The sequence below is a fragment of the Microcaecilia unicolor genome, chromosome 1 (assembly GCF_901765095.1).
Source record: "Microcaecilia unicolor chromosome 1, aMicUni1.1, whole genome shotgun sequence".
In the NCBI taxonomy this organism is placed as follows: domain Eukaryota; kingdom Metazoa; phylum Chordata; class Amphibia; order Gymnophiona; family Siphonopidae; genus Microcaecilia; species Microcaecilia unicolor.
The window spans coordinates 469018251-469043352 of NC_044031.1; the positions used below are offsets into that span (position 1 = coordinate 469018251).

General features: G+C 43.2%; 1 protein-coding gene across 2 annotated transcripts in view; it reads right to left on the minus strand.

The window, feature by feature from the left end:
* TTC39C (tetratricopeptide repeat domain 39C) overlaps positions 1-25102 on the minus strand; it is a 179756-nt gene that overhangs the window by 46805 nt on the left and 107849 nt on the right. For both annotated transcript variants that reach the window (XM_030213619.1, XM_030213611.1), the window contains exons 7-9: positions 12001-12094; positions 10917-11024; positions 712-821 (exon numbers count right to left, since the gene is read on the minus strand). In XM_030213619.1, the coding sequence (XP_030069479.1) occupies positions 712-821; positions 10917-11024; positions 12001-12094 (312 nt within the window). The remainder of the gene's footprint in view (positions 1-711; positions 822-10916; positions 11025-12000; positions 12095-25102) is intronic.

The window sequence follows — 25102 nt, forward strand, 5'->3', positions numbered from 1 at the left end:
TTTATCCGATTTTTCCTGTTGCAAGATATTATGCTTGTAAATATGTTAAAACTTAATAAATAAATAAATTAAAAATAAAATAGGAGTAGAGGAAGTTAGTGCGCATGCACCAGCGTCCGAGCATAGCCGCCGAAAGGGGGGGGGGGCAGGGGGGACAAAATTCCCTGGGCCCAGGCCTCCAAGGGGGGCCCTGCGCCGAAAGTCCCACCCGCCCTCTGTCGTCGACCGTCTGCTACCGGGCCGGGCCCCCTGCATTGAAATCACAGCGCCTCTCACCTCCGTGTGAAAGCGCTGCAGGATTTAACAGTTGTTTTTGTAATTGAAGATCCATAGAGAGTAATATAGGGCTTTAAAAGAAAAATGATAAATACTTATAGCATTTTGATAGTGAAATTCCAGCAACAGAGGGATTAGTAGACGGTATTATTTTTAGATTGGTATGAATGTAAAGGGTATTTTATGTATATTTGAGATATTTAATAAAGACGTTTTGCAATTAAAGTTATGAGTAACAGTTACAGAAATTAGTTCATGTAAATAGATCTCATGCATATTCATTAGGGAAATGAAATCCCGACCTGGCAAGGGCCGAAGTTAGAGGCCCCTGTTCTAAAAGAAAACAGCATCTCCAACGTAACAATTCATTTTCATAAAGGTTCTTTCCATTCTCAAGACACTTCTGAAAGTACAGGTCTTTAACATTTTACAAACCTTTTTCACTGAGAACTGCTCAATTTGATTGTTTTTCCTTTTAAAAAGTTTCTGCACTTCCTTGAACACAGTCTGGGCCCCATTCACGTCACCAGTAGCACCTTGACACACTGTAACAGCAATAGTAAAGGTGATCAATGAACATTTACTTTTTAAACACACAAACCGTACATAGTCTTTCAATGAGCCTCAAGTACTGAAGTGCAAAGTGACTTTGCAAAAGTGCACTTCACAAGAATAGCAGCACAAAATGCCTGGAAAGGTTCAAAAATAAAATTCAGATGTTCTGTACTATTTTCATAAAAGTGCACTTTGCATGAAGTCACTTCACAAAAGTATACTTCCTGATGGTAAACTTTCACTTGATGTACCTTTTGCACAGACGTATATATAAATTTGGCATTAATAAGCTGCTGCAATGCAAAATCATGGAAAGCACCCCATTAATACTTAAAAATGCAAAAACAAGCATGTGAAAAAGGCTCTGTGGGCTCGTTTTGATGCTGTAAAAACAACAGTTCAATTGCTGTAGTTTTTGTTTTGTTTTAACAAGAGCTGGAAAAAAATAGAAGTGTTTTTTGTATGGTGGTGTGAAAATTTAAAGGGTCATCAACCCAACTAGAAGTCTCCCTACCCCCCTTCCCTCACAGTAATCTGACCTCTCTGGGGCTAAAATATAAAACCAGCACCTCCTGAAGCCCCACCGTTCTCTTCATGTCAGGTAAGGCCAGCCCACCACTCTCCCCTCTCCTCTTGCACCCCAACTCATCCAAAGGGGATCATGGGAGAGGGTGACAATGGTGGCAGGTGTGGAGTGGGAGGGAAGGAATGATCCCCACTTGCTCCTGCTCCGCAGGCTGTTCCTTAGTGGTATTCTGCAAGAGGGTGTTTACATTTTAGCCCTGTATCAGAAGGGGGGGCGGCTTTGGGCCAGAGAGACCTTTGATTTTTCAAGCTACCACCCCAGCATTTTTGTTGATATTTTTTTCCTTCACACAGCCTGCAACACGAGATTGTATTATATCATTGTATTATATCTCTGGTATTTGAACTCCAATGCTGTTAAATGTGTTTATTTTTGATACTGTTTCACAGTAGTTCTATTATTAGATTTCAATTTACTGTTTCAAGTTTACCTCATTTATTGTATTTATGTTTATTCTTGGTTATTCTACTATTGTTATGCAGTTTACAAGTTACAAGTTTTATGTTAAACTGGACCTACTGTACACTGCCTTGGGTGAATCTCTTCATAAAGGCGGTTAATAAATCCCAATAAATAAATAAAACTAGAAGTTTCTTGCTGTGTCAACATGTGAGAAACATAGCTAAGGATGAAAATGAGCCAAAAGTTCATCTTGATTTCTTCACATAAACAAGTACTAACTTGCAAACACCTTTGCTTTTATCATGTCAAATCCTGCTGCTACAAAACAGAATTAACGTGAGGTTTATTTTTCGTTTTGTTTTTTTAATTATTCATAATCCCTTTTAGCTTGGTGCATTGCCTTATTTTGGGGGTCTTTTACTAGGCCGTGGCAGCGTTTTTAGCTCATGGTAGAAATCAGCTGGCGGTAAACGCCAAGACACCCATAGGAATTTAATGGGCCTCTTGGCATTTACCGCCAGCTGATTTCTACTGCAAGCTAAAAACACTACCATGGCTTCGTGAAAGACTCCCTTCTGATTTTTAGAATATTTTTGTTTTGTTTTAAAAGGTTTTTTGGTCTTGCTATGGTTATCAAGCTATCCTAACTCAAGTTCCAGATATCAGGATATTTGAGGGGGGGGGGGGGGGGGGGGTTCCTTCTGTAATTTTCATATATATTTGTCAACCCAACCTTTTCTACATTTTTCCTTTTGGGCACTTTGGTACAGATATTTGGCAAGAACCAATGCACATGCTTATGGAAAATGCATTTTATTTTTGTTAAAGAAAAAAAAAACTATTTTGCTCTCTCTCTCTTCCCAGTTGTAACTCACAGACATGCTGCTCATCCTCAGTCATATTCGGGGGAGAGGAGGTACATGCGCCTGAAGGATGCAGTAGGAGCCTATTCAATAACAAAAAGTAGGCATCTAGTTTCCTTTAAAAAACACTACTGTAACCAGGTATTAACGTTAACACTTAGGCACTCGCACTTATTCCAGCCACAGAGCATGTGCAGCGCACACTATTCTGTATGTTACACAAACATTCATGCTCCACTCTTGTGTATACCTCCTTGCAAATATAAACTATTTAAAAGGGTATTTGCAGAATAGTGCTCTAGTGCCATGGTAGCATTTGCATGCATAATTGCACACATGTAAGTAAATGCTAGTATTCTAAACATTTAAACGCTAAATGTGAGTGAGCACTTAGGTTACAGAATTGCCCTTATTATGCCCATCAACTCTAAGACCTTCAAATCAAGAATCGATAAAATGTATAGCAGCAGAAGGTTGGGGAATTCCTCATCTTGGGGATTTTAGTATGTATGAAGAGGGAAAGAGATGGCCAATTTTTGACCAGAGGAGGTGGTAACAGCGGTTAGTGTATCTGGGTTTAAAAAAGGTTTGGACAAATTCCTGGAGGAAAAGTCCATACTCTGCTATTGAGACAGACATGGGAAGCAACTGCTTGCCCTGGGATTCATAGCATGGAGTGCTGCCACGATTTGGGTTTCTGCCAGGTACTTGTGACCTGACTTGGTCACTGTTGGAAACAGGATACTAGGCTAGATGGACCATTGGTCTGACCCAGTATGGCTACTCTTATGTTCTTATGTTATGTTCAGTATGCAGGAGCCAGGCCTTATCTACTCATGGACCTGTCAGGTAGGCTATATCTTAGATTTGGTCTTATGTCAGAATTACAACAGGTCAAGTAGACAGCATATTCTGGACCAACTGTCTTGGTCGGATCACTTCCAGAGTCCAGTTTTGACAATGAGAATTGCATGTAGTAATCCAAATAAAATCAAAGTAGCTTCTGGTATTTGCAAAACCTTACTATGAAGGCTTGGGGGACAAGTTAAATATTGATTTGGGGGATTTTTTTTTTTTTTTTTTTTTTTTTATGTTTCAATATTTTTATTGATAACAAATGCAAAATTACAAGCAGGTTCTTGTGAGAATCTTACATATCATTTCCATTGTCATCAAACTTTATACAGTTATGTGTCCCTTTCCCTTTCCCTCCTTCCCACCCCATCCTCCCTCTCCCCCCTTTTCCCCTTTACAGATGTTACTAATAACTATATTCTAACGAGATAGAGATTAGGAAACAAACAATTGTCTCTTTGCTGATGGTTGTAGCGTGTTCCAAAATTTACTCCAGGTCTGCAGCAATCTTTTCCCTTCTGCTGAATCTAGGTCTCGGACTGCACATCGCTCTAGTCTTGATAGATCTATCATAAATACTCTCCATTGGGTGACATTAGGGTCCGTTTGTTCCAGCCAGCCATGTAATATCACTTTTTTTCCAATCTGTACTGCTCGTTGTAAAAATCTTCTGTACCCCGGCAATGACGGCTTGGCATATCTATATACATCAAATAGCATCAGTGGCTGCAATTCTGTCTTTCTGTGCCAGTATGACCAGACCTTCCCAAGCACCTGCTTCCAAAATCTTTGTACTCTAGAACAAGTCCAAAACATATGTCCCAGAGTCGCCTGAGGGGAGGCACAGCGTGGGCACTGTCCTGTTGCACCAAAACCCGCCTGGTGGGCTCTGTGCGGTGATACATGCAAACGAAGTGCAAACTTATACTGTGATTCCCAGTATCTTGTGAATGGGGAGTTTTGTAATATAGCGAGTAAGTAAGTTTGTAGTACATTCTCTGATACTTCTACTCCGAGATCCGCCGACCAGTCTTGGGCCCGTTTTTTATAATCTATGTCTTCTGTAGTGTCTAATAGATGTCTGTGATGGTATTTTAACGGGACTTCATTCTGAGACCCCAAAGTCAGTGCAGTGTTCAACGTATCTTGTACATCTTCGCTTAGGTTAATCCATCCTAATGATACAGCATAGTGTTTCACTTGCATATAAGCGAACAGGTCTGCAGCTGGTAGCGAATATTCCCTTTGTATGTCTGCAAATGTCCGTAATTGTCCTTCTTCATTTATTAGTTGATATAAGAAGTGAACTCCTTTCTGCCTCCATCGAGCAAACACTCCTGAGGTGGTGCCCACTGGAAAGTCAGGGTTATGGTGCAAGGGTAGAAAGGGTGTTGAACTCGCTGAGAACCCATGGCGTTTGCATAACCATCTCCATGTTGCTCTGGCAGATGTCACAAAGGGGTTAGTTGCGGTCTTAATATCTGGGCCGCGCTGATATTTATGCGAGTGCAGCAGCCAACCCAGATGTATCCTGGGGAATGCAGCTGACTCTATCAAAGTTGCTGAAAACTCCTGGCCCCCCACCAGCCAATCTCTTATATGCCTCATGGAGCTTGAAATAGTTAGATACCTTATACTTAGTAGGCCCATTCCCCCATGCAACCTGGGCTTCTGCAGGACACTAATTGGGAGTCTAGGTCTCCGACCCTGCCAGAGAAACCGTTGGGTCGCCCTAGTTAATGCCTTCTCCTCCCTTTGCTTCAAATACAGCGGGAGCATCTGAAAGGTGTATAGCCACCGGGGTGCCACCATCATATTAAATAGAGCGATCCTTGCAGTCAGGGAAAGCGGCAACCTTCCCCACAACAATAATGTACGCCTGGTCTCAGTCAAAAGCGGCAGCACATTCTCCCCGTACAGCCGTGATAGATCTGTGGGCACCACTACCCCTAGATATTTCAATTGCCCCGTTGCCCATTTCAGGGGGAACTCTCCCCGCCAGCCAGCCCGGATTTCCTCCTTTATCGGCATGGCCAAAGACTTTGTGTGATTTAGCTTAAATCCGGACAGTTCTCCGTATTCCTGTATCACTCTGAGCAGATTTTCCAGCGACTGTTGGGGTTCATCCAAGAGAAGCATTAGGTCATCTGCGTATGCTAACAATTCTACCCTATGTCCTGAAATTTGCGCCCCTTTGATATCTTTAGAATTCCTGATTACACACAGTAGGGGCTCTAGAGTGAGCACAAATAATAAGGGCGAGAGTGGGCAGCCCTGTCGGGTCCCCCGTTCTATTGCAAATTCCCTGGTCCTGACCCCATTAACCAGGATTGCAGCTTTCGGTTGTGTGTACAGAGCTTTAATTGCTTCTAGATACCATCCTTGGATTCCCACCCACCTCAACGTCTCGAACATGAACGGCCATCCGACTTCATCAAATGCCCGTTCTGCATCTAAACTGACTACCAATCTGTTAGTATCTGAGTCTCTTGCATGCATCAGTGCTGCTATTAGCTTCCGCACATTAAGCACTGATTTCCGCCCTCTGACAAACCCCACCTGGTCATCATGTATGATTTGGGGCAAACTAGGGGCCAATCTGTCTGCCAATATCCTGGACATGATTTTAATATCCACGTTTATTAAGGATATTGGTCTGAATGAGCCAGGTTGCAATAGATCTCTTCCTGGTTTCGGAATCAGACTTATCAATGCCGAATTCGCATGACGGGGAAAGGCCCCCTGCTTGGCCACCGTGTGATATAGCTCTAACAATGGACCCACCAATTGTGCTTTAAGCATTTTGTAAAATTCGCCAGTGAAGCCGTCAGGCCCCGGCGCCGAATGGAGGCGAAGCTTCGTGATGCTCTGCATGATCTCTTTTGCTGTTATTGGTTTATTCAAAGCCTCTACCACGGCCGGTGACAATTTAGGCATGCCAGTGGTGTTCAGATATTCCAACAATCTGGCCTTTCCTTCTTTCTGCTCCCCCGCATCTTTATATAATGACGCAAAGTGCTCCCTTAACACTTCAGCCACCCCTTCCATTGTGTTTGTCACCCCTCCCGCTTTTGTATGTAATACTGGTATGAAATTTTGTTTTCTGGCGGCTTTCACCACCTTAGCCAAATAGGCTCCAGGTCTATCTCCATATTTCTGTAGTCTAAACTTTCGGTAAATCAGGGAACGAGTCATTCTCTCGTGTATAAGACTATTCAATGCCATCCTGGTCACCATTAGGGTATCATACCCGGCTGGCGTGGGAGCTGCTGTGTATGCCTTCTTTACCTCTTTTAACTTCCGCTCCAGTGCGATGACTTTCCGATTGATGCACCGATTGCGCTTGCAAACATAGGCAATTACATCCCCCCTTAGCACTGCTTTTGCCGCGGACCAAAACAGGCCGGGGTCTTCTAGGTGTTGCTCATTATGCTTCAGGTATTCCCCCCATCTGTCTTGGATGTATTTATTGAATTCAGGGGAGGAGTATAGGTATGCAGGAAATCTCCAGCCCGAGGATTGTTGAAAAAAGAACTGCGCCTCCAGGTCTACCCAAATCAGGGCATGGTCAGAGATTTCCTCCGGGCCTATACTAGCGTCCAGCACCTGTGGAAATAGTGTCTGAGATACCACTATATAGTCTAGTCTGGACTGTGTACGATGCGCCCTTGAGGTGTGAGTGTAATCTCTTTCCTCTTGATGGAGCAATCTCCATGGGTCTACTAGTCCTGCTAGTGTGCAAAAGGATTCCAGTATGGTCTCGCTCCCTGTTCCTCCCTGCATTCGTTCTCCTGATCTATCTGCCTGCATATCATATACCTGGTTCATGTCTCCTGCTATTAGCAACGGTAAGTGCGCGTATTGTTGACATCTGTTAAGCAAGTGTGTAAAAAATTTCTTACTTTTCACCAGGGGCGCATAAACCGCCACTAGGAGCACTTCTTTCCCTTGCAGGTTAATTTGAACTCCCAGGTATCTCCCTTCCCCATCTTTAAACCTCAATTTGGTGGAACACGCTAGGGATTTGTTAATCAAAATTGCCACTCCTCCTTTCCTTCCAGCTGCCGGGGAGCAGAACACCTCCCCCACCCAATGCCGTTTTAATTTATCATGCTCCTCTTGTGATAATCTTGTTTCTTGTAGACAAGCGATATGCGCGTCATGGCGTTTTAGGGCCGCTAGAATTTTCGTGCGCTTCACTGGGGATGTAATGCCGCAAACATTCCATGAGACCAGGCGTACCGCTTTACTCTTTAATTTAGCCAGGATCTTCTGTGTGCGGTCCTACAATTATGTGATATATTAACCACCCCAGGGCGCCCAGCCTCACCCTTGGGAACTGCTGTTTCGCCACACCACCTTTACTGCTATTATGCTTCCCTCTAGTTATATCTCCGTGTCCCGGTCTGATGCGTTTTCCCCTCTCTTCTCGCCTCTTGCACTTATGTTCATCTCCCTCCCTCTCCCTCCCCCCTGACATAGTTCCCTTCCCCCCCTCCCCTCCCATCACCTCCCAAACTGTAACAGTAGGAAACACTTCAATGCACAAGGCCCCCACACCCTTTCTTATTACAACAGCATGCTATACAACCCAACATTTCAAATGTTAACATCTCTTCATATATCTCAGGCAGTCAAACCTTACAATGATGTTCAGTCTCCTGTGGGGCTTCTCTTTATTTCTCCTAAATCTTTTTCCAGACGTGAGACAAATTCTTTTGCAGCATTCACTGTTTCAAAAACTTTCCAGCTGTTATCCTGTCTGATCTTTAATAGAGCTGGGTATAGAAGCATGAACTTGATTTTAAGATCAGCCAGTCTCTTGCAGATAGGTGTATACTGTCTCCGTCTGTCCTGCAGGTGGGCAGAATAATCCTGGAATATTCTTATGAGGTGCCCATCATACTTTACCTCATCTCTCTTAAGCCGATATCCCCGCAGTATTTCTGATTTATGTATGTAATTGTGGACTTTCAAAATCACTACCCGAGGCGCCTGCCCGCCATCTTTGCTTCGCCCCACGCGGTGTGCTCTTTCCAGGCATAGTTTTCCCGCTGAATCTGACAAGGCGAATTCGGAGGCCAACCAGCGTTCTAGTGTTGTTGCCAGCACTCTGTCTCCGATAGTTTCAGGTAGGCCAACGATCCGCAAATTGGACCGTCTTGACCTGTTCTCCAGGTCATCCAGTTTTGCTGATAAAGAAACTACCGTTCCGGTAAGTTTTTTCACTTCCGCTTGAAGTGGTGTAGTAGTATCTTCGAAGTCTGATACCCTCCGTTCCAGCTCTCCAGTCCGCTCTGTAATAGCGGTAAGTCGGGCTTCGAAGGACTCAAATTGGCTGGATAATTTATCTATTTTTGGCTCCAGCGTCGTTGCTATTACCTCTGTAAGCTGCGCCAATTGTTCCGCCGAGAACGTCGGCCCAGCTCGTGATGGCGATTTCTCTCCCGCCACCTCTAGCGCCTTCGCCTTTTCTTTATCTTTCTTCGCCCCTCTACTTGCCATTCCTTTAACTGGCGCTTCCAAAAATTTGTCCATGTATAATCAGATGGCCTGCTCTGCCTGAGAGGTATTCTTTTTTTATCGTTGTTGGGTTTTTTGAGTTTAAGCGCGTCTGGGCCTCGGAGAGAGCAAAAAACACGTCTCACTCTCTCATCGCACCACGTGATCCCCGATTTTTTGTTTTTTTAATCCGCATAGATAGAGAAACACTGGAATGCTGTACTGAAAGTGGTATTTGAGTGCTGAGTGCCACAAAAAGCTCATTATGTTAGTTCTATAAAGTATTTCTCTGGAGGTACAACAATTCATGTCTATTCACTCAAAGATTTTTCTTCTGTTCTGGGATTTTTCTTTAAAACAACAAGAATAGTGTCTAGCTTGCAAGGATGTTGTTATGATATTTCACCTATTGCTATAGTTGCAAATCTGTCTATCACACATATGAAGCCTAGGAATTTATGATCTTTGCAACAAAAAACTTAAGTGGTACCCGCATTTTGGCAAAAAACAATCATTGTGTTTCTCCTGTTTCAATCTGAAAATATACATTATGGAACTCAACATTATAGGTTCACCTGGAGTCAAATTATCTAACATTTCATAGAAAACATAAGAAGGTGTAGTTTGGGGCAGTTCTATAGGACTAGGAAACTTTGGCATGGATGGTAGACGAGCAGCGACAATACTGGTGTCCACAGTGGAGATTTTGCATCAATGAACCCAATTTTGTTTCAGATAGGCATCTTTGACAGATATATTGTATGTATTTTACTGTATGTTATTTTTATTGTATTTAGTTACAAGACTGGGATAAGACTGGTATAAGAAGGGGCGAATGGGCTGGAAGAGTTACCAGTCCATAAAAGAAGGTTGGGATATAGGAAAAGGGAGGGTTCATTTGAAATGTTATTGTGAGTGTTGTGTGTCATAGTTTATTGTCTATTATGATATTATTATAATCCTCTTAGAGATTCTCTGGATTAGAAGCAGACAATTAAAATACAAATAAAAAAATATTTTATTTTCCACTGTATAAATATTAAACTACAGCTGAAATTGACATTTTGATCCCATTTTTATCTGTATCTAACCAAGTCAGGCACACTAACATTTAAAGGGATTGGTGATCTCACAATAACTGTGCCCACTTCCCCCCCAACAATCAATAACCTCATTCCAGCCTCCCCACCACCCCAACACACACACCCTCCCCCCTTCATCCCCACACAGAATAGGCCTGGGAGATCCAAGTCTCCCACTCAGAATACACTTAGACCCCCCCAAACTCCCTTCTATCCAAAATAGACCTCCTACACCAACTATGATTGGAGGAGGGGGCATGGGGGTGCAGGAGCAATGTCCAGTCACTCTTGCTCCTTAGGTTGCCAGCATCCAAATGGTACCAGTTGGGGTCAATAGCAGTTTTGAGGTACTACAGGCTGCTTTGATGCTATTTTTAAAAACTCACCTTGCTTACTGATTCATGTTAAGGTGCCATTCGGCATAGCTGCATCCATAGTTTTGGTGATGCATACTATTTTATGGTTCTGCCATCCAAAATGCATGAGACTCAATTTCAGGCCTTTACATCCCAGTTTTAGCAGCCAGTTGTGCAGCTGATGCCTTGAGGCTTTGGTGGCACAGATGGTAGTTAGGAGTAGAGGGGGTGCAAGAAGCCCTTTGGCCACGGTTTCCCTTTAAGACCTCAACCAGATGGTGCTACATAACAAATGAGCAGGTGCAGCAGGAAAAATTATAGAAAACCAGCAATAGAAGAAAAATGCATCATTATCAATTCATTGTCACTTACATTCTGTCCTTTTAGGAAAACACCCAAGGCAGATAACTGAAACAGAAAACACTAATTAGATACCAACCTGCTGTAAGATATGCATAATAGCACTGAGACCAACGTGATTCATTTTTAAGCCTTTCAAAGGACTTGAACGCATCCTTGAAGTTCATTTCTATCATACTACACCAACCTGAAAAACAAAAACGACAAGACTTTCAGCTGCAAAAGAGAGACAAGCTTCATACATTACAGTCGATTGTAGACATAAAAGCATACGCCAATGCTACATTTAATTCTTTTAATCATATTAGCTTGAGGTTAAGGAGGTAGGACATTTATGAGAATGCCACAGAGCACTGGGATAAGCAAGCGTGGAGTGGCAGTGCACCTGAAGGGACAGGTGGCAGTGCACCAGGGCCACTGCTGCCACTATGGTGGTAGCTGCAAGTTTAGATTTTTGCATGGTAGCTAGAATGCAGTCACCTCTGCTGAAGGGACTGTTTCCCTTTTCCCCAGGCTGATGATTTGTCTGGGAATGAGCCTTTACAGCATTATTCCACACAGATGATTACCCTGAAAGATTACACATTTCCTCTCTTTTCTAACCCTATCGGGTCAGGTTAAACTGTATTTTCAAATACTTGAGAAGAATAATTCAACCCTGAGATTTGACAGCAACCACCAATAGGAGGACATCCACAGTACTAGCATGTTTTGGTCTTACTGAAAACTAAACAAATTACAGCTGAACAAAAAACAAACAGAATGTATCTGAATGTTTAAATTGTTTTTAATTACTTTTACTCCAGGGTGTGAACATATTAAGAACAGAGGGGGTGCAAGACACCCTATGGCCATGGTTTCCTTTTAAGACCTCAACCAGATGGTGTTACAAAACAAATGATCTGGTGAAGCAGGAAAAATTATAGAAAACCATCAACAGAAGAAAAATGTACCAACGCCCAGTCTAGTCTTCAAAATCCTCATGGGCCATTTCACTTATACAATCTGCCATATACTTTCAAAACAAATCTGTAATCAGACCAGGTTACTGCTCTATGATTATGTTACACATAAATCTGAATTACTATGATTATAGCTACACTACCAAACTATTGTTAAGTAATAACATTTCATATTAAAATAGTTATAATGGTATTTCTTACCAATTTCATACAGACACACATGTTGGATTTCTCTCTGATCTGTTGCAAGTTCCAAAGCAGTGTGGAAGGAGGTCAAGGCACTGTTGATTTGACACTGAAAGCAAAAATAAATACATTTATCTATGTTCTTATATACTACATCCAAAGCTCAAAAGTGATCAAACTGGTGTATATACATTAAGATACAGTAGGTATTGTCTGTCCCTGGAGGGCTCACACTGTTTGTACCTGAGGCAATGGAAGGTTAAGTGACTTGCCGAAGATCACAAGTAGCAACAATAGGATTTGAATTAGGCTCCCCTGATTCTCAGTCTGCTGCTCTAACAATTAGGCTAGAAAACCAAGGAGAAAACTGCAAACCAAGAAAGTTTTTTTTGTAAGCCACCACAGAGAAAAACAGGCAAATCCTGCAGGTCCTGTGGGAAAGAAAATGTGGAATGAACATCCTCCACTCCATGATTGAACATGAAACTACTTCACAGTGTACGTCCAGACACAAAAGAAGAAATATGCTATGTAAGTTCACAAACAGGGGTCCAAAATGCAAAATTTTAACTTATTTAAGCACAGATACTCCAGACAACTATTGAAACTATATCAAAAACATTATCACACAAATACATATCAACTCACTCCTACCACATTCATACCACTCAAATCATACTACTAACAGCCCAGTTTAATTTTTGCTGGAGATAATAAAGCAAGCATATAGCCCTAAGGGACTGAACAGTAACACATTCACAAGAAAATATATGTTATCAAGTCCATTCTGTCGGCAATGTCCCAGAAACATGACAATACAACAGAAGGCTTCCCAATCACGTAACTTCAAATATCCAGTGAATCATCACAGTCACAAGCCAAACCCTGATGCTATTGGCGTCCCATGCTGATAATTTGCACTCTATTCTCTCGCTGGAATCAAGATCTACAAATCCAGTAGAGTAGACAAATAACATGGAATGCCATCATCATTCAGCAGCCATTTAGAACAGCTATTAGAAATAGTTCAATTGCTTCTCTACTCTCCATGCAAGACCACATCTTGTACATCTTCTTCAGGAGAAGCAAGTAAAATCACTGCAAACAAAACATCAAAAATAAACCTACCAACTACCCCAATAACTACAATAAATCAATCTAATATACAAATCATCAAATAAGAAAACCCCCCCAAAACATATGGCTGCTTACCGTAGGGACAATATCCAAACTGTGTCATCAGCGTCCTCACCCTCAGGCGGAAATGCCCTTACACTCTACTTCAGGGTTTAATATTGACCCAGAAAAGTAGTTCATATAATGACAAATACCACTGCAGAAAAGCAGGTATTTTCCGAGGACAGCAGGCTGATTATTCTCATATGTGGGTCGATATCCGCGTCGGCCCATGAATCGGCATTTTGCCATAGCAAAAACAAAAAAGTTTTGTTGGAGTCTTCTGGCATGCGTGCACCGCACATGCGCGGACTGACTTCCTGCCCATCGTGCAAGCGCATACCTCAGTTAAATCAAAAAGCATAACAAATTACAAATAACTCCAAAGTGGAGGTGGGAGGGATTGTGAGGATAATCAGCCTGCTGTCCTCGGAAAATACCTGCTACAGGTAAGTATCTTCGCTTTCTCCGAGGACAAGCAGGCTGCTTATTCTTACACGTGGGGTATCCCTAGTATCCAGGCTCACTCAGAACAATGAACATTGGTCAACTGAACCTCGCAATGGCGAGGACATAACATAGGTTAACCTGAAACTATATGAAGCTAGCTGACAGTGCAGCCTGGAACAGAAAAAAACGGGCCTAGGGGGTGGAGTTGGATTCTAAACCCAAACAGATTCTGCAGCACCGACTGTCACGTCGGGTATCCTGCTGAAGGCAGCAGTGTGATGTGAATGTGTGGACTGATGACCACGTTGCAGCCTTGCAAATCTCTTTAATGGAAGCTGACTAAGTGAGCCACTGACACAGCCATGGCTCTAACATTATGAGCCATGACATGACCCTCCAAAGTCAGCCCAGCTTGGGCATAAGTGAAGGAAATGCAATCTGATAGCCAATTGGAGATTGTGCATTTTCTGATGGAGACTTAGTACAGCACCTGCACATTTTATGCCCAAGAAACAGTGGCAGTCCCTGCCTGGAGAAAGGCAAAAATGTGGAATGGAAATATTTTCCTGTGAGGCAGGTGCAGATGGGATACAAGATATACAAATACTAGCCAAGGAGAGGTAAGTGTGAACCATCCCAAAAGAGTAAAATTTGTCACCCCGAAGAGTAAGAGATTGAAAGCCAAAGAGTACAATTATTTAGGTGTATGCAATATAAAAATGTAAAGACATTTAAGTATGTTGCTGTTAACAATAAAACAGTATCAGCCTTTCTTTGGAGCCTCTGAAAGAATAGATGGGCAAATGATCAAAAGCCCCATGCTGTTCCAAACAGTGCTCTAAAAATAGTGCTGGAACAGCGCAGTGCTTTACCACACCTATAATCACAGATAATTGCATGCAAATTTAAGAACACAATTCTCTCTGATCATGGGGTAGAAGTGAGGGAGGATTGTGCCTGAGCATGTGTTCAGGCACAATCCTCCCGCACTTGTTTGACAGGTCTGAGCTGTCAAAACCCCAGACCTGTCAAGCACAGGGGCTGGAGGTCCATGGGACCACCACCCCAACTACTCCCGACCAAGCCAAGAGAAATGGGGGCTGGAGGTCTGGTGGAAATCCAGTCCCCCTCCCCAAGGTTCAATGGGGGTTGGAGACCCACCAGATATCCAGCCCTCCCCCCGAACCTGTGTCGGGGGGAGGACCGGAGGTCCACTCCCTGTCGCTTTGGGGGGGGGGGGGGTGTCGGGGTCGTTTCACACGCTCAGAGGCTTTGATTATGGGGCAGTAGCAAATGCAGGCGCCAGTATGGCACTAACAGCCTCTAGTGCCTGCATTTGCTTCTGATCATTGGCCCAAGAGAGAGAGCACAGGCAAGATGGATACATTTTCTGAGCTAAAAATTGCTCTGTGCTCAGTGGCCAAAAGTATGCAAATAGCTTTCACAGCACATGTAATTGTAGGTGTGGGGAAAAGGGATGAGGGAAGAAGAGGCCAAGTTCACAGGAAGGTGTGCTCTGATTGCTTCCTATTGGTTGGGCACTTGGCTTTTCTTCTCTTAAGCTTGCCTCTCATAAAAGTAGTGATCAGGATCAGAGCATAAGCACTGAGGCTCTCATAAGTGAGAGCTTCCAAATGACTGTGATAAGTAAAAGCATCACGACAGGTCCTCAGACTGAGGAGGCTGCAGGCCACAGTTCTGAAATTTCTTTTTTTCCCCAAAATGTGCTTTCATAAATAGCAGCAGCTTTGGCAGTCTGCTTCAGCTATTGCTAAAGCATGACTGGTAAGCGGAGGAACAGGGAGGCAGAGTTCCCAAACCAACATCTCAAACATTTTAGATGCACACCCAGAAATCTCAAAAAACAGCAAGGCAGGTGGTCTGCCAAATCCAATACGAAAGATGAAACAAGGCAGACCTTGTAAAAAAAAAAGTTTTTATTAATAGATTAAAAGCTTCCAGAAATGTAACATAAAATGCCTGACATGGCCATGTTTCGCCAGTATAAAATGACTGCGTCAGAGGCAGTGGGTCACCAGCTGATAAAATTCCAAAAATAGCCTGGCTGGTGCAACTGTTAAAACATAGCAAGCTAGATTTTGTATTTCACTCCAATTACAGCGTTTTTATGAGAGACATCCCAGAATCTAGCTTGCTATGTTAAATTTCTGGGAGCTTATAATCTACTAATGAAACACGAGGTCTGCTTTGTCGTTTTACCAGCCAGAAATCTCTATAAGCAGCTTGCCCAAAGGCAGATGCAGGCACATTATGGTAATGGCTCCTGGTTTAAGGCTTAAATTGTTTTACAAACTGGATTGGTTTATAACCACCAAACCAAACGCCATTTACTAAAAATGGTTTGATATGGCTTTAAAATGGACCATTGGAGGCTGCTTTATTCTGCGTAGTGTAGCTTAAGAAGTGGAAAGGCTACTTCAACAGTCTCCTTTCTCCCAGAATTCTATGCCAATGAGGATCAATGCTGATGCTTCCCTGCATTTGTTCAACATTACATAGTCACTGCTAATGCCAAAGCACCAGAATCTCTTGGGGTCTTCAGACAGGACTGGTCCTGATGGCCTCCATCAGTGCTCAACATGGAGGGTGATCAGAGCATTCCCAATATTAATGAATCCCCAGTGACTCATGTCACTCCATGGTCCTTATAGGGGTCAATGCCAATGCACCTGAGCCACGCTTTGAGGTACTGGAGAGTCTATGCTTCCACTCTTGGCAGCCAGGAAGATCCCTAGATGTCATTCTTTGGCAGGTACCACAGCTAAAGAGGCCATATTAGGGCCCAAAGAATGACGAGCACAGATATCATTCTCCATATTTCGTGAAGCCAGTGGAGGAACCTCTGTTTTGGGGTCATAAGGCAAAAAAAACCCATTTTAAAGTATCAAATCATTTGATTTCACTGTGGCTGACAGATACTGCTCGATGCAACAGGGATGGTGCAATTTGTGGCTGTATCAAAAATTAAGAAAAAGCCTTTCAAGATAACTGAAAACTTATCAAGAGTATTCTAATGGGAGTGATGGAGACAAAGAAGAAAACTGCATACCAAGGAAGTTTTTTTTTTTTTTTTAATAATTCACCACAGAGAAAGACAGGCATATCCTGCAGGTCTTGTGGAACAAAATGTGTAATGTGCATGCCTAGATCATTGCTATAGCACTACCTTAGGTATCCTTTTACTAAGTTGTTTTAGGCACAAATGCGTGCCTAATGCAGCAAAAACAAAACAGCCTAATGCGGGATGCGATAATGAGTTCTGCATTAGTTTTGGCATGTGAATGCACTAACCACATACTAAATATTTTTATTTATTTTTTGAGGGGGCAAGTCAGGGGTAGGGAGTGGATATTCCTGCACTAACCAGTTAGCATACAGACAACCAGGAGCCCTTACTGCCTACAAAATAGGTGGCAATAAGTGCTCCAGTTGTAATTTTCAAAAATGGCTGCACATTAATGTCAACATTAGTGTATGAACTAAATCTAAACACAAGGGGGAGATCCCTTCAAATTAGTCAACATCTGAGAGAAAGGAAGACTATCCTTAAGGGCTCCTGGGTGACAACTCGAGTTTACTAAGCAGAGCAATCATAGCACTATTAACTACTTGGATGTGAAGGTGTATAAGGAATTGTCCTGTTTCAGGACCCGATTTACCAGAAGGAGACAGATGTGAATACACTCCTGGATTACTCGAGCAGTCATCCAGAAGTCCTTAAGGATGGTCTTCCTTTCTCTCAGATGTTGCGTTATCGGCGTCTGTACTCAGAAGAAAAGGATTTTCGCTGTCAAGCAAAAGATTTGGGCAAATGACTGATGTCTCGAGGGTATCCTAAGAGGGTGATTGCAGGTGCTTATCACCGTGCCAAGTACAACCATGTAAGAATTAGATTTGCCTACAGTCGTTCCAAGAATTTGAAGGAGCTGTTGAGTCCATCCCTATGACCAGCAAGACGTCTGGAGGTACAGGTGTTCAATGGACATAACAGATGTCATGATGGCACTATGTGTCCCATGATGCTGGAAATAGATAAATATACACATCCTCGTACAGCACGTGTATACCACCTGAAAGTGAACACTACATGCAAGTCAGATCATGTTGTTTATTGTTGTATGTGGGCCTGACTAACACGCCCATTATATACTCATCTGATAGAGCACAAGAGTGCCATTAGGACTAAGAAATCCACTTCACCTCTTGCGAGTCACTGCTAATACTTTGCTTACTTTAGCCTTGAAAGTCGTTTTCTGGCACTGGAAGACTGAACCAAGCCACACATCAAGACTGGTGGAATTTAGTATTTCAGACTTATAAATATGGAACATTCCAAGCTAAAAACTCATGTTGATATCTCTCTTATAAGGAGAAGTGGTCTTTGTTACTGATCTACTTTAGAGCTGCTTGTTGAGAAGTCCTTTCCCTCCCCTTTTTTCTTTCTTCTCTCTTCTTCCTCCTTGAAGCTTTTTGAAATTTGTATGCTATTACAATGATTTATGTTATTCTGTTCTTAAATCAATAAAAATATTAAGACAAAAAAAATTCTCTGATTCCTGAGGATCTGAACACGAAAGCTGAGTGGTGCCATTTCTTTTGAAAGAATTAAACTATTTCCTCTTTATAACATGTTGATGATTGAGGACACTGTCCAGCTTATAATCGAAATAGTAAAACGCCTATATTGTGACCCAAATCGGGAGATAGACGTTTATCTCAAAAAAACGAATAAAGCGGTATTAATCGAAAGCCAAATTTGGACGTTTTCAACTGCACTCCGTCGCGGATGCGGACAAAGTTGATGGGGGCGTGTCGAAGGCGTGGTAAAGGCGGAACTGGGGCGTGGTTATCGGCCGATCAGAGATAGGCGCCTTTCGCCGATAATGGAAAAAAAATATGCGTTTTTAGCGAGAATTTAGGGCACTTTTCCTGGACCCTGTTTTTCCACGAATAGGGCCCCAAAAAGTGCCCTAAATGACCAGATGACCACTGGAGGGAGTCAGGGATGACCTCCCCTGACTCCACCAGTGGTCACAAACCCCCTCCCACCACAAAAATATGCCGTTTCACAACTTTTTATGTTCACCCTCAAATGTCATACCCACCTCCCTGGCAGCAGTATGCAGGTCACTGGAGCAGTTATTAGGGGGTGCAGTGGACTTCAGGCAGGTAGACCCAGGCCCATCCCCCTCCCACTTGTTACACTTGTGCTGGTAAAAGGGAGCCCTCCAAACCGCCCCCCAAACCCACTGTACCCACATGTAGGTGCCCCCCTTCACCCCTTAGGGCTATAGTAATGGTGTAAACTTGTGGGCGGTGGGTTTTGAGGGGGATTTGGGGGGCTCAACACCCAAGAGAAGGGTGCTATGCACCTGGGAGCTCTTTTACCTTTTTTTTTTGTTTTTGTAAAAGTGCCCCCTAGGGTGCCCGGTTGGTGTCCTGGCATGTGAGGGGGACCAGTGCACTACGAATCCTGGCCCCTCCCACGAACAAATGCCTTGGATTTATTCGTTTTTGAGCTGGGCGCTTTCATTTTCCATTATCACTGAAAAACAAAAACGCCCAGCTCACAAATTGTAGAATAAAACATGGACGTCTATTTTTTTCGAAAATATGGTTCGGTCCGCCCCTTCACGGACCCGTTCTCGGAGATAAACGCCCATGGAGATAGACGTTTTTGTTCAATTATGCCCCTCTGTGTATCTCTAAGAAATTTCTGTGATTGGCTGCCACATCCACAGAGTGTCTGACGTAAATGCTTATATACAGGGGCCATTTTGTTGGGTCCCCGTCTTCCTCCTCTGTTAAGACACGTGCGGAGGTATTATGCCATACAAATGGATTAGTCGGGAGACTTTGTTTAAACATATTGACCTTTTGTTTTTGTTTTGCCTACTATGAGCTGATTTATTATTCTTTTTCACAACTGAACTTTTTGACTGCCAGACCCTGAAGCAGGCTGATGAAATGCTGGCCACCGTAGGTCACACGGTCTCTACCCGTGGAAAAGGAAGCACCAGAAGAAGATAAGTGAAAGCTGAAAGTTACTTTTCTATATATTTTTCTGTGCATTAGTGAGTGCAAACAATACATAACTGTTCTGGTTCAATATAAATCTGTTTGGCTCAATATTAAGGGGCGTTACAACGTTAAAGTAGGAGTTTTTTTTAAGCCAGTGATGAAGCAGTCCTGCTCCCGCAGCTAAATGAAGCTGGGAGCTTCTTGAGGCTTTTTTCCTCTTCACGCTTCTTAATTATTTTGCAAGTTCAGACCCTGAGAAGAGCATCTCTTGTTTGATAGATTTGTGTAACATCAGTGTATGGCCATTAATGAAATAAACAGAAAATTGGAGTTTTTATGGCTGTGGTAAAAATGGCCTTAACACATGGCAAAGGAATGTGTAAGGGGTACATTTACTGCAGCTTAGTAAAAAGGCCCCTTAATTTTTAACATCTGGGACACCATCAGATGAACCATCATCTATTTGTCAGAATTGTTACCTGTATGTCCTTGAACTACTCTGAAAGAAGAAGAAGAAGAAGAAACAAAACAGCGAAGATGACTAACAAAAACAAAAAATAAAAAATATATATTAAAAACGTCAAAATTAATCATAAAATATGTATTTAAAAAATAAATCCAGCAAGATCAAAAATTATATAAAAAAGACGACTCTTTGGATGTAAAAATGAAGAATCAACTTTATTAGCCAAACGGTAGCAGGGAGAAAGGGACTCGACACAGCTGTGTTTCGGCCGTACTGGCCTGCGTCAGGAGTCTTCTCTGCCGTATGTTGATTATTAATTCTATCCGAATGTGAAAACAATATGTGTGTTGTGAAACAGGAATAATCCAGGCTCAAGCATGAAAACTCAGACGGGCTCCAACAGATCTATTTAACTGCTCACCCCACTGCCTGGCACTTACTTCGGGTGAGTTCCCAGCTAAGGTCGACGTCCACCAAAATCACACAGCTTCACACAGAATAATGAACATACGGCAGAGAAGACTCCTGACGCAGGCCAGTACGGCTGAAACACAGCTGTGTCGAGTCCCTTTCTCCCTGCTACCGTTTGGCTAATAAAGTTGATTCTTCATTTTTACATCCAAAGAGTCGTCTTTTTAATGCAATTTTTGATCTTGATGGATTTATTTTTTAAATACATATTTTATGATTAATTTTGACGTTTTTAATATATATTTTTTATTTTTATTTTTTGTTAGTCATCTTTGCTGTTTTGTTTCTTGTTGATCTCCTTGCGAAGACTAGTTTCTTCTGTTTTTTGTACTTGAACTACTCTGCCAGGTTAAAACACAAAAAAAGTGAATATGCTTGCTTAAAGAAAAATACTTACTCGCTGAAAGTTTTTCAACGAAATAAAATGGCCACAACCATTGAATAATAAAAATATGTTGAAAACAATGCAAGAGGATCCAAAACATTGCCACAGAATCTTTAACTCCTGCTACAGAACCGTACAGGCCAACTAGTCTAAATGTACCAATTGCAAGCGAAGGCCTAACTCCTTGACCACCCCCCCCCCCCCCCGTTCTCTCTTTCTCCGCATCCCCCACTTAATAAGGTGTCCCCATACCACTGCCTTCAAAACATCCCAAAGAGTACAGTCAGAAACTTCACCTGTGTCATTAAATTCCAAATAGGATTTAATAACCTCCTGTACCTCCTGACAGATCTTCACATCACCCAGAACGGAATCATTAATCCTCCAATAAGTAAGGTGCCTCTCCCCCTGCAAACAACTAAGTTGAACTGTAACTGGAGCAAGATCAGAAACATGTATACTCCCAATTTCAGTATCCTGCACTTGACCCCACATTGACTGGCCACACCAAATAACATCAATCCTTGTGTAAATTTGCTGCACATGAGAGTAAAAAGAAAAGGATCTTTGCCCAGGGTGCTGCAATCTCCACACATCCAACAAGTCTAGCTCTTTAATCAAATGTAATAATTTCTCTCTGTGAGCTAGAGCAGTTCCTCCACCCCCTTTGGAATGGTCTAAGGCAGCTAGTGTTAAATTGAAGTCCCCACCAAGAACTACCTCTCCAGCAACAAAATGAGAAAGATTCTCCCTCACAGAATCAAAAAATTCCCCCTGCCCTACATTTGGGGCATATAAATGAATCAATGTAACTCGTTGATCTTGTAACCGACCCGTAACAGCAAGACACCTCCCTGAGCATCCCGAAATATGGATTCTTCAACAAAGGGCATTCCAGTTTTGATATAAATTGCCAGGCCCCCTGTTTTGCCTCCCCCCCCCCCCCCCCGGGGAACAGCAAGTGTATAACAAACATTATAATCTCTACTGCTATGAAAAGTTATATATCTTTACATCTTTTTTTCCTTATGTGAGTTTCTTGAAGCAAGACCACGTCCCATTTAAGGCATCCAAGCTAACAAAAAATAATACTTCTCTTTCCCAGATCATTCAAACCATTAGCATTCCACGAACCCACCCTCAGCCCTAAACCCCTCCCCCCTCCATAACCCCCAACCAACTGACCTCCCCCACCAGCCAGTTAACTCCCTGAGGAAGGACGATATCACAGGGGCAAATGTACATCAGCACACTAAACACCCCTCACAATTCCTATAACTCAATCAAGCATCCACCATGAGTTCCAAATCATCCACACCTTCCATCACTCAACCACACTCCCAGCAAACCTCAAAACAACCAAGCTTCCCCCCCCCCCCCCCCAAATACTAAACATTTAATATTGTTTCAGATAGTCCAGCTGAATCAACACAGTAAGTCCTCCCAGCAAGCTGCACCACTTCATAGTCAAAGTCACTCAAACCTCAGAATTGGTCAGGTTCCCTGATCCTCAATCCTCTGGCTTCTGGGTGAAGTGTGATCTATACCCCCTTGGACCTTCTGCCAAGTGGACTGCAGGTTAACAGATGAACTCGATGCCTGTGTAAGAGAGCCATAAGCCGGGAGGTCTGAGCAACCCAGTTCAGTAAGAACTTTCCAAGCCTCCACCGATGCCTGAGCCCTGCGGGTCTGGGCCCCCACTGTAAACTATAAACCAAATGGAAAGAGCCAGCGGTATCTTAGTCCAGACCGCTGTAAATAGGAAGTCACCTCATGGAGCTCCCTCCGGCACTGAAAAGTGGCTCTGGCTAAATCCTGAAAAATATGAACTTTACAATTATTCCACAAAATCCCCCCCAAGGATCTTGCCTTCTTCCACACCGCCACTTTCACTAACTAGTCATAGAAACATGCAATATCATCACTTGGCACAGCATCCCTCTGGGGTCCCAAACTCCTATAAGCTCTGTCCAATGTAATCTTAACCCCCTCAGAAACATTGGGGGTGTTTTCACCAGAGTTCAAAATGAAGGTGCAAATCACCTGCACGCTGTCTTTAAACTGTGCCTCTTTAGGCACTCCCTTAAAACGTAAATTAGAACGTCAACATCTATTTTCTAGATCCTCAATAGCAATTTCTAAGTCATCCCGCTTCTTGCGTTCCATTTTTAGCTCTGTTTGGAGCATTTGCACCTCATCAGCAAACCCATTCATCCGCTCTTCAGTTAGCTCTAGACGGCTGCCAATATCTCTCACCTCCACACAATTCTGAAATCGCTGCTTGAATATCATCTCTCACTGCTCCCAGATCAGCCTTTAAATCTTTAAACCAACCAGCAACATCTTTTTTGGTAAGTTCAGTGTCACTCTCCAGCAGCTCCGCGTGGTCAGGCTCAGAGTCTGAATCTTCATCTGCCATCTTGGAATGGAGCCTCGCCTGCTTCTGCTACACAGCTGAATCGCTTCCTTGCTTCTCCGCCGAGAATTTAAATTTATCAAGTTTTTTTCTTGCTGCCATCTCCCTGCAAGTCTGGGACTTCACTTGACTAGGTACTAGCGAGATTAAAATGGGTGTAGCTTATTTTTTAACCCCGCTCCAACAGAGCTTTGGAATCAAGCTGCCATATCCTCGCGGTGATGTCACTTCCACTGACTACTCGCTGTTTTCTATAATTTAACCAGTTTTAAATCCACAATAGAACACTATCTCGTGTCTGTGGCAAAATGGTGAATTTTCCAGCATATGAATTATAATAATACTAGTAAAAAAGGCCCGTTTCTGAAAAAAATGAAACGGGCGCTAGCAAGGTTTTCCTTGGCTCCCCTTCAGCCACCCATGTCCAGCGACCGTCCTCTCCCCCTGCGCCCACTGCAGCAACCCATGTCCAGTGAACCTCCTCTCTCCCCTGCCGCCCCTCCTGCCACCCATGTCCAGCGACCCTCCTCTCTCCCCTGCCCCCCTCCAGCGACCCCCTGCCCACCTGCAGCCACCCATGTCCAGCGACCCTCCTCTCTCCCCTGCCCCCCCTGCAGCCACCCTCCTCTCTCCCCTGTCCCCCCTCCAGCCACCCATGTCCAGCGACCCTCCTCTGGACATGGATCAGCTGAGGCATGTTTTTTTTCCCCCCGGGTTCTGAAGTTGACATCATAATGGCTATGGTGATGTCAGCCTGACCTACAGAGCCTAGCAGACCAACTCAGAATGAGTCACGGTCCCAGGCAGCAAGTCAGAACGTTGGAGGTGAGAATTATTATGTAGGATTTTCATGAAGTGTATTTTTCCAGTTTGACCAGCAGGTGGTGCATGTTTATGTTTAAAGCTGTCACAGGAAAAATGACTGTTCCTTCTTTAGTTAACACAGAGAGGAAGTAACCTGCAGCGATGTGGCCAGCAGCACTTTTAAAAAATGTTGTTCTGGGCTCTAACTAGCCCAGGAGCTCAAATTCAGCCAGGATGTACTGGCTTTTTCCCCAGTCTCAGCCAGGGAGATAAGAGAGAAAGATCTCTTCACTGAGACCCTGTGAGCAGTTAAATTCTGTAACCTGTGAGCAGCTATATTTCCTGTACTCCCCAAGCACTATCCAGGTAGTGACTTAGGGGGTCTTTTACGAAGGTGCGCTAGTATTTTTAGCTGGCATTAAACACTGAGATGCCTATAGGAATATAATGGGTGTCTCAGCGTTTAACGCCAGCTGATTTTTAGCGTGAGCTAAAAATGCTTGCACACCTTAGTTAAGACCCCCTAAATGTGTAGACAGTTTTAATATTGATCCATGCTCATTGTGTGCTGTTTTTGTTCCATTTGTATTTATGGTTCACTGTTCAATATTTTTATAACAATAACCATTTTTTAATTTACCGAACTCTGCTTGTCTGGACCGACTAAGAATCCTGGTGGTTTGTGTTTTTGGGTCTGTAGGTACTTTCTAGGAACTGTGGGACCCCTGGAGTGTGGCCCCAGCGTCCTAAAAATCACCAGGGAATAACTTGTGGGTGGGAGACTCACCCAGAGGCAGGTACAGGTGGACCTGAGCTGTGCTGGGGATAAACCCTCCCTAAGTGGCTGCAGGTTTAGCCCCAGGCGGGTGTAGGCATTTTGTGACCGTGTCCTATGACTCTCTAATTT